Genomic DNA, 15662 nt, shown 5'->3' with positions numbered 1-15662 from the left:
CTTCCTTTTGGTGCATTTCCTCTATTACTTTTTACCATCCTTAAAATCCTTTTTAGCTCGCATTATCTAGCTTACGATCAGTTTATTGTGAAGAAATTGGTAGAAATTTTAATTGCTTCCTTCCAGTTAGTTTCTTCTAGCACTTTTCACTATGTTGAGACCAAATTCAATGCTTCCTTTTGGTGCATTTCCTCTATTACTTTTTACCATCCTTAAAATCCTTTATAGCTCGCATTATCTAGTTTACGATCAGTTTATTGTGAAGAAATTGGTAGAAATTTTAATTGCTTTCTTCCAGTTAGTTTCTTTTTATACTTTTCACTATGTTGAGACAAAATTCACTACTTCCTTTTGGTGCATTTCCTCTATTACTTTTTACCATCCTTAAAATCCTTTTTAGCTCGCATTATCTAGTTTACGATCAGTTTATTGTGAAGAAATTGGTAGAAATTTTAATTGCTTTCTTCCAGTTAGTTTCTTTTTATACTTTTCACTATGTTGAGACAAAATTCACTACTTCCTTTTGGTGCATTTCCTCTATTACTTTTTACCATCCTTAAAATCCTTTATAGCTCGCATTATCTAGTTTACGATCAGTTTATTGTGAAGAAATTGGTAGAAATTTTAATTGCTTTCTTCCAGTTAGTTTCTTTTTATACTTTTCACTATGTTGAGACAAAATTCACTACTTCCTTTTGGTGCATTTCCTCTATTACTTTTTACCATCCTTAAAATCCTTTATAGCTCGCATTATCTAGCTTACGATCAGTTTATTGTGAAGAAGTTAGTAGAAGTTTCCACTGCTTCCTTAAGGTGAGTATCGTCTAGCACTTTTTATAAGATTGGTGTAAAATTCATTGCTTTCTCTTGGCGAGATTCCTCAGTTACTTTACAGCATTCTTAGAATCGTGTATAGATCGTATCATCTAGCTTCCTTTTAGGCTTTTTTGATAATATTGATACAAATGCGCGTTGCTACCTATTGGTAAGTTTTCTCTACTACTTCCTACTATTCTTTTATACAATAAAGTGTAAAGATGAAATATCTCAAGTGTGTGAGAGGTGTTACAAAAAAAAGCAAAAAACGTGTAAGAACTAAAGATATGCTACTCATGGAATTCGTTGACCAAAACAGTTAGGTTGGTGGGATTATTTAGAAAGAATGGAAGATTAGTGGAGAGAGTATGAGTCTCAAAAATATTCAAAAATAAAAAAGAGGAAAATTTAAAGCGACATGGGATAAAGTTATTGGTACTAAACTTGAGAAAATAGGTTCAACATGGAAACAAAAACAAAAAAAAACAGTCAAAAAGAAATGAAAAAAATTAAAATATCTATACAGTGCATAAATGTAAACTTTGATCACAAATTTGACTAATTTACTTTAGTTTTGTGACTTGTTTTGAAAGAGATTACTTACAAAAAGACCTTTTTTTGTTAACGACAGTCTCGAGATTTCGATCATTCGAAGGTGTGGAAAATGTAATTGTATATAAAGAGGAAGTCTAGTAACCGAAGTTAGTCAACAATTTGATGTCATAGCGAATACATCGGGACAATGACAACTGAACTAAAAATTTTATTTAAATAAATTAATTGTTAAGTGTCAATATTTCAGCGTGTAAGTGTTAGTGAATAGTTAATGTATAAATACGTTTTATTTTTCGGACTAAAAACTATTTACGTAAATGACAACAGATTTTTTCGAAGAAATGATTTACATCAAATTTGCTCAACCTTTTAATACTTATTTTATAGTATACCTTTTATTTCTTATATTTATTATAAATGATGCGGTAGTCTTGTTAAAGACGTGGCCCAGAAATACAGTATAACCCTCTTCATTGATTATTCCACTTTTATCTGGAGGTATCTATATATAAAAAAACAAGATTTAAACTTATGAAAATCAACAAACAGAATTCATTTGGAATTTGAATAATTGTTAAAATGAAAATTGTCTGTATGTGTCCAAACTCTAAGCGGCTGAACCGATTTTAATGTGATTTTTTGTGTCTATTCTAGAGGATTTTAGCATGGTTTAGAATCACACATGGAAATCATCCCACGCGCATCCTAAAAAACCGACGCCACGACCTCGCCTGTAGATGGAACGATCTGTGTCTTTTTTTGGAGCCGTTTCTAACTTTTCAATCCATTGTTTCACATCTTCATGACGCTGTTTTTGGTCCATTGTGACCAAACTCGACACCTATCTTGCGCACAGCTTTTTCATGTCCAAATTTTCAGTTAAGATGCGATCCAGTTCCGCTTCGTGGATTTTCTTCAACATTTATGAAGTCGTCACCTCATTTGGTCGCCCACTGCGATGCTGGTCACCGCAGGAAGTACGACCTCGTTTATACCCTGCTGCCCAAGCAGTCTCATCCAGAGTAGAATCTAGTTCAGTTTTCATATTGGTTGAACTTGAGCCTTTCAAATAAAATCTTGTATTGCATAACGATGGCCATTGTTTTCCATGTTTACAAATTCATTGAAAAAGTTCACTATTGATGGCTGCCAAACAAATAATAAACAACGTGGCGTCTTCAAACTTGAAACATACGCTGTATAAACATCTCTAGGTAAGACCAGGTACTTCTGGGACCATCCTCGTACATATGACTCACGCTGTATTCTTGAATTCAATAAATCAGCGATGAAAAACGAACAATTTTCATAAATTTTTCTAAATTTTCCACTCTGGCCTTCTTTTACCAATTGAATATTGTTTTTAAAACGGTGTGTATGTAAGTGTGAAACCTTTTTCTTATTTAGTTTCCGAAAAAAAGTTGATGTTTGTTATAAGAGAGCATGAAAGTTTCTTACTATTATTTCTATTAAATTTTTGGAAAATTCGATGGCGTCTCCTACCAACTCTATCTGTTGGTAAGTATTATTGTCGCACATGAGGTATAATGTTTCTACATGAAGTCCAGGTTTAGTCGGTTGAAATATCGTAGTTATTTCTACTATTTCATCTTTTTCTATTTCAAAATATATTGGATAGATCCAAAAGTCCGATTTAAATAATTCCATACTCGAAGAAACATCCTGAAAATATAAAAACCTAAACAGAGATCGGCGTAAGTCAGACAACAGATATACATTAAGAAAAAAAATGCATCGTCACAATGAATTTATTAGAAGAAATTACAAAAGGGATTACTGCAAGTATTGAAATTGACGCTCATCTTCTTCAATTGTAGTTCGAAGGACGGGAAGCGTGCGTGGTGCTCTTACAAAAACGCGATGCTTGAGAAGACCCCACACGAAAAAATAACGAGGTTTCAGGCCACATGATTGAACGGACTAATCAATGAATCCTCCTCTGCCTATCCATTCTCCAAAATGCGCATGAAATGATGGATCTTCGCGAGTGGTGAATCATTGTTCATTTTCCATTTTCTTCGAGCTTCTCCAATTAACTTTGGTCTGACAATTAACCCTCAAAAATGAGCGGATCAACGAAACCTCCCGCATGGATACTTGCCCATACATACACCTCAAGCAGATTTAATTCTCCTTCAATGAAGACGCGAGCATTCTGATTGACCGTTTAGCTTGAAGGTTACATCATCCAACCCCAAGATGAAATACTGGAAATGCTGATGATCCTGTACGCAACCAAGGTCCCACTCACAAATTTCCAATCTGCGATCCCGATAGCTGCACTGCAAATAGGTTCGACTGATCAGCTAACGTCAGGGCCACATATTTTCGTTAATTGTTACTGATACCGGTCGTCCAGAACGCGACGCGTCGGCAACAGAGCCCGTTTTTCTGGTACGTCTTCTACAATATTGCATGATTTGATATCGGCGATTTCGGAAATTCTTGTTGAAATTTGATAAACGTAGTTTCGTAATCTGCGTTCGTAGTTCTCGACGAGCACGTGTTATCATGACACAGACACAACTGTCTGAGGCACGAACATGCATCGTTTTAATTTTTTCGACAGCGTTGCCAGACTTATGAGAGTTGCCGTACTACCATTTCCAATCAAATAGAATATGGTGGTTAACTTGGACATCTACAGCTTGGCAAACTGAGAAAACCTTTTGAACTGAAAAATTACGACTAATACTAGTTCTTATTGATAATGTGCCTATTCACAACAAATTAGAGGCATTATCAACCTCTGCAACAAGAAAAATCATTATGCAGGAATGGTTAAGTCCTAATTATATTTTTCTTTTAACTCTAAGGATCACGGCGTATTGAGATTTTCCCCTTAAAATCACAATATGATTTGCCAATTTGAAATGGTATTGGTAGCAATGAAAGAATATGATCTTAAGAACATTGTTACGATTTCTTTTCAAAATATCCATAGATTACCATGATGAAAAGGTGAAAAGTTTCGTGCAAAAATTGATGGAAAGCGAATCAACAAGTCTTCCATCATTTGCCAAGCAGTTTTTTCAAAATTTTTGTCAAAACGAAACGTCCTGCTCATATATGCACATATAACGCATAAGTGACGATTTTTAATGCGTTGAAATAACGATTGCGCCAACTCTTTGCAGAGATATTTCAGGTAAACGAAAAGGTAGCCCGAATACATCCTTACTTAATATTATAAATGTGAAAGCGTGGATGTTTGTTAAGCTTTCACGCAAAAACAACTTGATGAATCATCATAAAACTTTGTACACATATTCTGGGAGGTACTAGGAGTAACATAGTATACTTTTTATTACAAAAAATCACAAAAATAAAAAAAAATTGTCAACAAATATCAACATTTTGCTACTTCAGCGCCATCTAACATACAATAATGAAGTTCAAACCCCCAATTCAATTGACTATAGTTTCAGCTATTTAGAATTTTTGAGGTTAGGTACCATTGTTATTTACAATTGTCACTGAAAGCGTATGTCTAAAAATTGGGGCCCGTGCAGCAAAAGATACACGAAATCAAGAATCTTCAGTTAATGCGGAGTTGAGAAGACAAGAGCAAGAAAGGCGACAAAGTGATTTGGGAGCTGCTAAAACACCTCTTCACACCCAACGTCCAGACCCAGAATTGTTCGAGCAGAAATGCAGACCACGCGCCGTCGAAATTTCATCAATGGATTATCACAATCATCCTCTAATTGTTAAGGGCTCAATGAATAAAAAATGTCAATAAAAATAAAATTGCTCGAGAGCTAGATTATGATTTCATAGGACCACAACATCAAGTGACAGAATTAGTCCCTCAATTACGTCCAGAGCAAAATTATGTTGTCCATCAAGTTTCACGTAGAATAGACTCCGGCAATGGTGGACTCTTCTTTCTCGACGCACCAGGAGGAACCGCAAAAACGTTTTTGCTCAACTTATTACTAATGTCCGTCAGAAAAGACCAGAAAATAGCAGTGGCCGTAGTTTACAGGAAATATATATTTTAACATTTGTTATTGTATTTCAATAAAACATGTTTCGAAGTTATCATATATTTCTATTATAATGATTTCTGATACTTATTTAATGGTTTCGATGCGAGCGAAGCCGCGGGTAAAAGCTAGTCATACATATTTAAGATTCAATTCAATTGGTTAAGTTAGGTTAGGTTAGAACAAAATGTGATATTTTTCATTGTTTGTTCATATGTAGAGAATGTAGAATATTTTTTACTGGAATACACCGTGAACATATGTTTTATTTTCTTTTTTTCATTTCATAATTAAAATCGCGAGTTGCATAATCTTCCTTCGCGAGTTGTCTAATCTTCATGACAACCACGATCACGAGTAGACATATTGTAAAACAAGTTAAAATTTTATGGCGGGTACTATTTGACGCACGCCCCACTTAATACGTTCACGCGAAAGATAAGAGATGGAGGCTTCTATATAATGTTGAGCTGGCGATCAATAGTTAAAGTGCATCGATTTATAATAATAATTTTCTTGCGTTTGTTTAAAAATTGTGAAATTAACAACGTAAAATGATAAGATAACATAAAATAGTACTTACGTCGATATCTTTGAAGAACCAACCGTCTTCAGTTATAAAAAAGAACTTGCCCGGCATTCCTTTATTCTCTAATATTACGGAAACGAGCACGTACTGACTTACAAGACAACTACCGCAGTCTATGGTGGAATTTAGAGCTTCTCTTCTTCTTTCTTCAAATCTGAGGTACGTTTCGCTTTGTTGCCCAAGGTGAGTTTTCGATTTGAAAACACATGATATTAATTTAGGTACGTCTCTAGTAGCGCAAATTTCAATATCCACAAATTCTCCTAAATATAATTTCAATAATTTTCATTTGAATCAATTTGAAAACGTACCGCGTTTTATACATTGAGATGACTGTTTATAAGTTGCTTTTCAATCAAATTGAATCATATTCTATCGGGATAATGGGGTTGATTTTACCTCATGATAAACGTTGCTTAAGTACCTTTTCATTTCATAGTATCAATATTATATTATGATTTTTTTTAATTTCTTAGACCTTTTGATATATTAATGCTTCTAAATATTCTTCATTTTCACGTCTCTTCTGTTTTAAAATAGTTTTTCTAAAAATGTTTAAAAGATTGATAAAAAATTTACGTTTCGGCTTAACTTCAGTCTTTATCAACTGAAGTCGAAACGTCAATTTTTTATCAATCTTTTAAACATTATTAGAAAAACTATTTTAAAACAGAAGAGACGTAAAAATCAAGAATATTTAGAAGCATTAATATATTATATTATTTTATTTTTCAATTAAACATGAAAAATGAATAAAACGTAAACAGCAACACTCAAGATTACACTGTCTAATGCGCGTTTCTATAACCAAGTTATCGTCTTCAGAGACTGAAGTTAAAGTTTCTGAAGTCTCTGAAGACGATAACTTGTTTCTCGAAACGTGCAATTGTGGTGGTGTAAACAGTTTGTTCAGTTTTCAGAAATTTTAACTTAGTAAAATTTTCGGAATGATATCCATTAATAATGAAATCTAAATTTGAAAATTCGTTTTAGGACGAGTTAAATTCGTATTTTGTTCAAATAAACTTTAGTAAAGTAATTTTGAGTCTAAAATAGATTCATTTGTAAAAAAATACATCTGGAATGTCTCCGGTAGCTACCTCTGACTTTGTATTCTCAAACAGCACCTGTAAATTGTTTAATCTAAATTTGAAAATTTGTTTTAGGACAAGTTGAATTCGTATTTTGTTCAAATAAACTTTAGTAAAGTAATTTTGAGTCTAAAATTGATTCATTTATAAAAAAATACATTTGGGATGTCTCCGGTAGCTACCTCTGACTTTGTATTCTCAAACAGCACCTGGAAATTGTTAATCTAAATTTGAAAATTCGTTTTAGGACAAGTTAAATTCGTATTTTGTTCATATAAACTTTAGTAAAGTAATTTTGAGTCTAAAATTGATTCATTTGTAAAAAATACATTTGGGATGTCTCCGGTAGCTACCTCTGACTTTGTATTCTCAAACGGCACCTGTAAATTGTTAATCTAAATTTGAAAATTCGTTTTAGGACGAGTTAAATTCGTATTTTGTTCAAATAAACTTTAGTAAAGTAATTTTGAGTCTAAAATTGATTCATTTGTAAAAAAATACATCTGGAATGTCTCTGGTAGCTACCTCTGACTTTGTATTCTCAAACAGCACCTGTAAATTGTTAATCTAAATTTGAAAATTCGTTTTAGGACAAGTTAAATTCGTATTTTGTTCAAATAAACTTTAGTAAAGTAATTTTGAGTCTAAAATTGATTCATTTGTAAAAAAATACATCTGGAATGTCTCTGGTAGCTACCTCTGACTTTGTATTCTCAAACGGCACCTGTAAATTGTTAATCTAAATTTGAAAATTCGTTTTAGGACATGTTAAATTCGTATTTTGTTCATATAAACTTTAGTAAAGTAATTTTGAGTCTAAAATTGATTCATTTGTAAAAAATACATTTGGGATGTCTCCGGTAGCTACCTCTGACTTTGTATTCTCAAACGGCACCTGTAAATTGTTAATCTAAATTTGAAAATTCGTTTTAGGACATGTTAAATTCGTATTTTGTTCATATAAACTTTAGTAAAGTAATTTTGAGTCTAAAATTGATTCATTTGTAAAAAAATACATTTGGGATGTCTCCGGTAGCTACCTCTGACTTTGTATTCTCAAACAGCACCTGTAAATTGTTAATCTAAATTTGAAAATTCGTTTTAGGACGAGTTAAATTCGTATTTTGTTCAAATAAACTTTAGTAAAGTAATTTTGAGTCTAAAATAGATTCATTTGTAAAAAAATACATTTGGGATGTCTCCGGTAGCTACCTCTGACTTTGTATTCTCAAACAGCACCTGTAAATTGTTTAATCTAAATTTGAAAATTCGTTTTAGGACATGTTAAATTCGTATTTTGTTCAAATAAACTTTAGTAAAGTAATTTTGAGTCTAAAATAGATTCATTTGTAAAAAAATACATTCGGAATGTCTCCGGTAGCTACCTCTGACTTTGTATTCTCAAACAGCACCTGTAAATTGTTTAATCTAAATTTGAAAATTCGTTTTAGGACATGTTAAATTCGTATTTTGTTCAAATAAACTTTAGTAAAGTAATTTTGAGTCTAAAATTAATTCATTTGTAAAATCCATCTAGAATTAATTTCGAAAAAAAAATTTATGGGAATTGTATTGTCGATTTGACAGTTTTAAGCCAAATTGAAGCCAATCCTCGACAAAATTAAATTTGGCGAGGTTTATTTTTGTCCAAAATCTATTTAGAGAGTGCATTTTTCCGGATTTAATTCTGAAAAAAAAACGTTTATTTTTTGATAAAATAGAATTTGTGAAAGTTAAAACAAAAATTGGAAAAAACAAAAATTAAATTCGGAAAAGTCGTTTATGGTCCCAATAGTATCAGTGAAAATTAAATATGGGATATTATGTTTTTCGACGTTACATATAAAAGCCAAATTAAATTTGGAAAAGATAATTTTGGCCAATAAATTTGGAGAACATAATTTTGAGTTTAAATGAATTAGGGGATGTTTTTTGTGAGACAAATAAATTTGTAAAAGCCATATTTCAGCAAATTAAGTCAGGACTAGTTATTTTTCCGTCTGTTGTCAAAATCATCTTAAACTTCATGGAAACATTCTGCCTGTTGCGGTCTACACGCAGATGTTATTTCTCTCAAAGTCTTCCAAATATAGAAGCCGTTTTTCATAAACAATAGACTTTAGAAGACTCCAAACGCAAGAACCTAAAGGTCCTAAGTAATTCTGAATCCTTTCTTCTTTTTAATCAATTTTTTTTTATCAGACATCTTTAGGGAAAAGATCAGAAGTTCCTCTTCTTCTTCTTTCAAACATTCACACACTTTTTACATGCTGATGAACATTTTAGGCCTGCTTGTTGTAGCTACATTTCTTGCTAGCACAGTCTAGAGCAGAGTTTGTAAACTAACGGTACGTCTGCCAGACTTGACACGCCTCGCAGTTCAAACCGACAATCATTTCAAAAGTGGTTTATAATATTTTGAAACAAAGCAATAAAATAAAGAATCAATGTTAATGATACTGTACATTTAAATAATCTATAGACATGTACCAAAGCTGACAACGTAACTCGATCCAGCAAGAACCTTTCTAGAAAAGAGAAGACGCAAGCAGCGTTTTCAACGCCCGATTAGCGACTTTGCCACGGTTATAAGGAAAACTTCCAGGAAACAGAAACCTCCTGAACTTTTTCAATTTTTATATATAATGTAGTTGACTTTCAAGTCTCCTCACTAGTTTCATACGCTACTGTAATTATATATTTACGAGGTCTGGCTGTTAAGTAGCGAGACTGGTTCCGAAAAAGGGTTTTATTACAAAAATTATTGTACATTCGAATGCTTCTCTTCAATATACTCCCCACCTCTCACCACACACCTTTCCATACGTTTTTTCCATTGATCGAAGCCGTGCTGAAAGTCTTCTTAGGTGAGTGCCTTTAGGAGCTCTTCCTTTTGCTTTACCGCTTCCATCGACTCAAATCGGGTCCCTTTCAAAGCAAATCTTTTTCTAACCTTCTAACCCAAGGAAATCTGAGCAGACCCGTTGACGCAAGAGCTTTTGGTCAGGAGTCAGATTTTTTGGCACCAACTTCGCACATACTTTTGTCATGGGTAATTCCTCGTGTAAAATTTTTCTGACCGTTTCTTTATCGGCGTTTACAGGCTCGGCAATCATTCGGATGCTCATTCGACGATCTGCTCGCATAATTTGGTTGATTTTGGTCACTGTTTCCGGAGTTGAAACAGTCATAGGGCCACCTGGGCGCTGGTCATTTTCAGTGCTCTCTCGGCCCTCACGAATGCGCAAACACCACTTAAAAACACGCGCATGAGATAGAGAATTGTCCTCATGAGCCTCCTGCAACAATTTATAGCACTCTAGATATCTAGATATCTCTGTCTAGATATCCAACTCGACTTGAGCCCCCTCTAGGCGCGCAGTTTTGTTATTTAATAGCCAGACCTCGTATTGCTTGAGCAGAAATAAAACATTAGATATAGTCGTATCATATAGAACATAATATACAGAGTGATTGATTAGTGTGATTAAGTTCAGTGCCCCCTTTGTCCTTTGAGATATCAATTTAAAAATTTGACTAATCATACCCATCATTAGTCTTAGAATCTAAAATTATTCACAATTCCATAATGCTGTGCCATATTAAAGTTACATTTTCCTCAAATACAACACCCTATATTTTATTGCATATTTAGAAGCAGCTTGACTCCCTTTGAGTAATATTAATACATTTCAAAACGAAAAAAAAATTGAGGGAAATTGAATAGTTTTCGCATTTTATCGGAATTTTTGAGGTTAAGTAAAATATAAACAATAGATTTTTTGTTTATCAAGTTTTTCTTGATTACTAAAAGTCTCGTTTTGCTGTACTGTGATTTTCAGCATCCATCCTACCCCCAACACCGTTTTCTTATATGGTATGAATCCAATTTGTACACAATTTAAAGTCATCAGATATTAGTAGGACCTAATTATACATAAAACGTGTTAGTGAAGCTATAGACCGGTTTCGTTCTTCGGAGGTCGTATCATCATATGAAATTCTCTCTACCAGAACTTCTAATTTGAATAGAAAACGATTGGAATAGATTTGATTAGCGCTTTTAGTTTTTTTTATATAAAAAGTATTACCAAATTCATTCTTGAATCGAACATAATCTTTAAGGGTCCTGTATACCTCCGGCTTGAAAGTGATAGTGGCAGTAACGCTCATTCCAGCAGCTATTTTTTTATTGTTGTTGTCAAACATTATTTTGAAACACGACAATTTCGGTAAGTTTTTTAATCCGATGGCTTGCAAATATTTGCTGGTGTTAATGATTTTAACTTTTTTCTAAAAAGGAAAAGATCGATTTTTAATTTTGATTACCGATAATATACGAATATTATATCGTCAGCAATTTTGACATAGAGACCTAATCGATTTTACGAGAGTTATCTGAAAAGTTTTTCACTCGAAGATATCCGCACTTATCAATTCAACTTGGGAAAAATATATGGGCATGCGTAGGGAAACTCGTAAAGGTTTCAGCTTGTAAACTGGCGGCCCCAAGTTAGTACATCACCAAACGCAACTTCTTAAGGTCAGCACAGGTCGAATATGAAAATACCAGCCGGTTTTCCGAACGAAAAAAGTGGCTAAAATACCTCGTAACGGGCGCCCGTGAAACCACCTTTTGTAACGTGGGGCTTAAACCTCAAATAACAACGGTTTAATAGCGCAAGAAGTTTTGCAGGCCGGAAAACCCTTGTAAGAAGTGATCGAAAGTGCCTGAAAACTCATCTGAAAAACCTCATAATTTGCTTGGTTCACTGTACTATAAGTTCGCTATTACCTTTAACGCAAATTGAGTTATAACTTACGTGATATATCTGACCAACTTCATAATTGTGGAATATAACATTACACGGAACCACTTTATAACTATTTGAGTATTTCCTTACTAATGTCGCCGTCTTATCTTGGAATTTTGTCTTAACTTCTGTTTCCCTACGACAAACATATATGCGGAGCTATTCAAAAATCCTCTTTCTCTTTTTTGAACAATTAAACTATTATGGATGAACTAGCGAAATATCGGAACTGATTAATAAGATTTAGTAACAATCTAAATCGTTATTATAAAAATAGAAATTTATAAAATCTACATTAACGTAAGCAAATTAATCTTGGACAAAAACAAAAAAGCAGACTATAGAAATAAGCTAACTGAAAAGAAATGACGTTGAAATGAGTTAATTTAGGTACCAAGTATTTCTAAAAAAAAATTAATATTCGGTAACATTTGAGAATATAAGTTTACCGAAAAGGAAGCCGAGAGCTGAAGAAGGGAAATGACAGACGGTGGATAAAATTGAAAAAATATGAAAGAAGCTATCAGAAAAGTCATCAGGAGTCACAGGAGTGTGCATGTCAAGTTATAAAAGGTTTTGTTTGTAGTAAAATGAATCCACGACTCACTTTTGATGTTTATCAACCACTGTTTTTATTTTATTGTCACAGGATGAACATAAAATATCACTTCCGTCTCTGAAATCTGCAAAAAAAAACACAAGATCGATTGGAGGAAAATAATGAATTGAATGAAAAGATTGTCTTCTTTTGGACGCGCCATATTCGTTTAATGAATGTAAGCTGTCTTTACTTTACAACATATCTGGAAAAAATATTCTTTTTCTACAAATTGGATCAACCCTTCCTCAATAATTATACATGGTTTTTTACATAAGAACCGAAACCGTGTAGGGGAGGTCAAAATATGACGAATTGCAGACCATTTTCCTCTCTGCCAAGTTGCATCCCTGAGGATTTATAGGTAAAGGGATCATTCGTCCGGGTTTTTGCGGGACAGTCTCGATTTTAACACGTTGAGCTCCCCATAGGCCCGCAACTGCACTTTCCCCACTGCCCAGAGCGGTCTTATGGACCGCAAGAATTAGTTTACTTCGAAGCTTCTCCGAGACCATATTTAAATGTGTTTTACAGTTTGGTTGAACCTTCCTAAGTCCTTGAAACGTTACCTTACACAATCTCTTCTTACCTTGTGACTTGAACCTTTTTACTTCACTAGGCATTGGTTTGTTTTTAGTTATGGCGTCTCTTAATCACCAGCGGCGGTAGTTTCTTTCCTTTGTGTTGGTACACTGATTTGAGAATCAGTAATTGCTATATTCTTTTTTCATTCTTTTATAAAGAATATGGGCATTTACCATTTCTGTACCAAATAATAGCGAAATAGCAATTTTTCTATGCCCCATCAACGTCCTTCTCAAAGAAGTGTTGTCATTTAATCAGACAGATCTATAGAAGATTTGCCTTTGTTATAGTCGACCACGGTTTATCGTTTTATAACCATTCCTGAGCGTCTATCAATGCTTATTGTTTCTTCAGCATATTTTGTAGAAAGCATCATTATCCTTCCATTTTAGTATTGTTATTCCTTTATCATTTTCTTTGAAAGTAATTTCATTTTAGTCCTATTTTTCGCAATGTCCCCATTGGTTTCCTTGCAGCTTTCCGGCTAACTCCAAACTTGTATAATACACACAAAAAACATCATTTTTTGTACTTTTTATTCGAAATAAATCTTTTTATTATTTTTCCTTGGATCCACATCCCATATGGAATGTAAAAACACAAAAAAAATTTTGAACCCTGGGGAAACTTTATCAATTTTGGTTGGGGCTCAACGTGTTAACATTTTTAAACACAGACCACCCCCAAAAGTATTGTGAGTGTCTGATTGTATAAATAAAAAAGTCTTGCATTTGGATGTATCTGATTTATTATCTTATTTCATCACTCAAAAGTCATTCCAACGCTTCTCTATCTTCTCGATGCCGTGCTTGTAGAAAGATTTGTCTTTTACCTCAAAATAGGCTTCAGCTTCAGCAATTGCTTCTATATTTGAGCCAATAATCACTGGTCACCATTAGGAATTCGTCCAAGACATGTTCGGTTATAATGAAAATCTAAAGTTTGGCGGATACGCCAGTCGCAGAATTCCTTTAATGCTTGTTTTTAATAATGTTTTTATCATTTGTTTACATTGTTTTCTTTAAATATTTTATCGTTTGTTTGTTTATTTGTTAACTTTCTAGAATTATTGCGAAATTATTTTTGGGTGTAATTACTACATGTTTAAAAAATATGATGTTAGTTTATAATTAAAATCATACTGAAAGGGTAAAAAGTAACTGTTGAATTTGAATAAACTATAAAAGTAGTGATAAAATTAATTATTATAGTATTTATCGTGTGTAAATAAATTAAATAAGTACGAGACATTGTGTATAAATTAACCACACTGTTAAATAGAAATAATTTAAATAAATAAAGAAAACATTAGCATGGTGACCACAGAGTTTTTAAGATAAAATTCCAGGTTTAAAAATATTCGATTATATGTATAATTAATAGATGTATTTAAAGAATATTACTTAGAAAAAGTGTAGTTAATAAGTATGACATGTATGAAATATCTCGACGACTATTTTCGACTAGAACTTTCTTTCTTTCTAGATTTTTCAATTGCTGTTTCTTTAAATATTTATTCTTACTATCAAGGTCATCTAATTCTTCGTAACGGCTTCTTGAATTCTTAACCGACTGAATCAGACTATTCGATATTTCAATATTTTCAAAGCCAACATTTCTCAATTTATCGTAAATAAATCTTTGGGCGATGAGCGAATCTTCTTGAAGATTTTCATCCAAGCAGTCTTTATTAATCGAAAATCCTCGTTCAAGAGAAGAGTTACCATGAAAAAATGTAAAAATAGTTTTGATGTATTTGGTCAATTCTTTAAAATCATCTGGCATAGCCACAATATTATCTAACCACAAACAATTTAGTTTTTTAGCATCTGACTTGAAATAATTTAGGATTTCATCTTGAAAGGATGATCTTCTGCATAACTTCTTGTATTGATTGAGTATTTTATCAGTGTAAACCCCGCTTATCCAATTATTATCGAATAAAATATCGAGCGAAATTGATAAACGTTTTGCTCCAATATCTAAATTTTGTGCGACATTTTGATCTGAACAAGAAATTCCTTTCACGAATTCGTAGTTTACTGGAGATCGTTCAAGTAATTTTTCAGTCAAAATAGTAAATGCTTGACGACAATCTTTTTTAAATTCCAGAACATCACGTTCTTTGATGTTTTTGCATTCTTTGATAGCTCTTTTAGTCGCACAACCAATGTTTATGTTATTATAAAAAATCAAATTTTGAGATTTTTTTAAATCTATAGATTTTATAGATTCAAAAAGGTTCGCTGATAGAAAGTTTTGCAAGATATCGTGTAATAAAGATGCAATACTTTCATAAAGTAAAGCTGCTAAGCAGTCATCTGATTGAAATTGAACCAAGAATGGTTCAACAAACGAAGCAAGAAATTGAAAAAAAGTTAGCTTTGCTTTCAAAAACTTGCCTTCTATTGCACTAGCAACTACATGGTGATCACAGAGTTTTTAAAATAGATTAAATAGGATGTGTCAAGGTATTTATCGAAACATTTTTAAACCTTTTTTTTTATTAACAATCCAACAACTTGAGTATCCAAAAAGTTATAAGCATAATATTCTTTCTCACTTTTGTAGGGTTAAGTTGCTCAATGATCAGCTGATATTTTT

At 32.8% G+C, this 15662-nt stretch overlaps 1 protein-coding gene across 3 annotated transcripts in view; it reads right to left on the bottom strand.

The window, feature by feature from the left end:
• LOC130900858 (uncharacterized) overlaps nucleotides 1-15662 on the bottom strand; it is a 57653-nt gene that overhangs the window by 38868 nt on the left and 3123 nt on the right. For all 3 annotated transcript variants that reach the window (XR_009060226.1, XM_057811767.1, XM_057811769.1), the window contains exons 3-8: nucleotides 12483-12558; nucleotides 11885-12011; nucleotides 11153-11354; nucleotides 5965-6233; nucleotides 2830-3054; nucleotides 1764-1873 (exon numbers count right to left, since the gene is read on the bottom strand). Coding sequence is in view for 2 of the 3 variants with exons in the window: in XM_057811767.1 (XP_057667750.1) it covers nucleotides 1764-1873; nucleotides 2830-3054; nucleotides 5965-6233; nucleotides 11153-11354; nucleotides 11885-12011; nucleotides 12483-12558 (1009 nt within the window). In the remaining variant the exon portion in view is untranslated. The remainder of the gene's footprint in view (nucleotides 1-1763; nucleotides 1874-2829; nucleotides 3055-5964; nucleotides 6234-11152; nucleotides 11355-11884; nucleotides 12012-12482; nucleotides 12559-15662) is intronic.

Source organism: Diorhabda carinulata, chromosome X (genome assembly GCF_026250575.1).
Source record: "Diorhabda carinulata isolate Delta chromosome X, icDioCari1.1, whole genome shotgun sequence".
NCBI classification, from domain to species: Eukaryota; Metazoa; Arthropoda; class Insecta; order Coleoptera; family Chrysomelidae; genus Diorhabda; species Diorhabda carinulata.
Note: the sequence above shows the minus strand (reverse complement) of the source record. Positions and strands in the feature narration are given on the sequence as shown.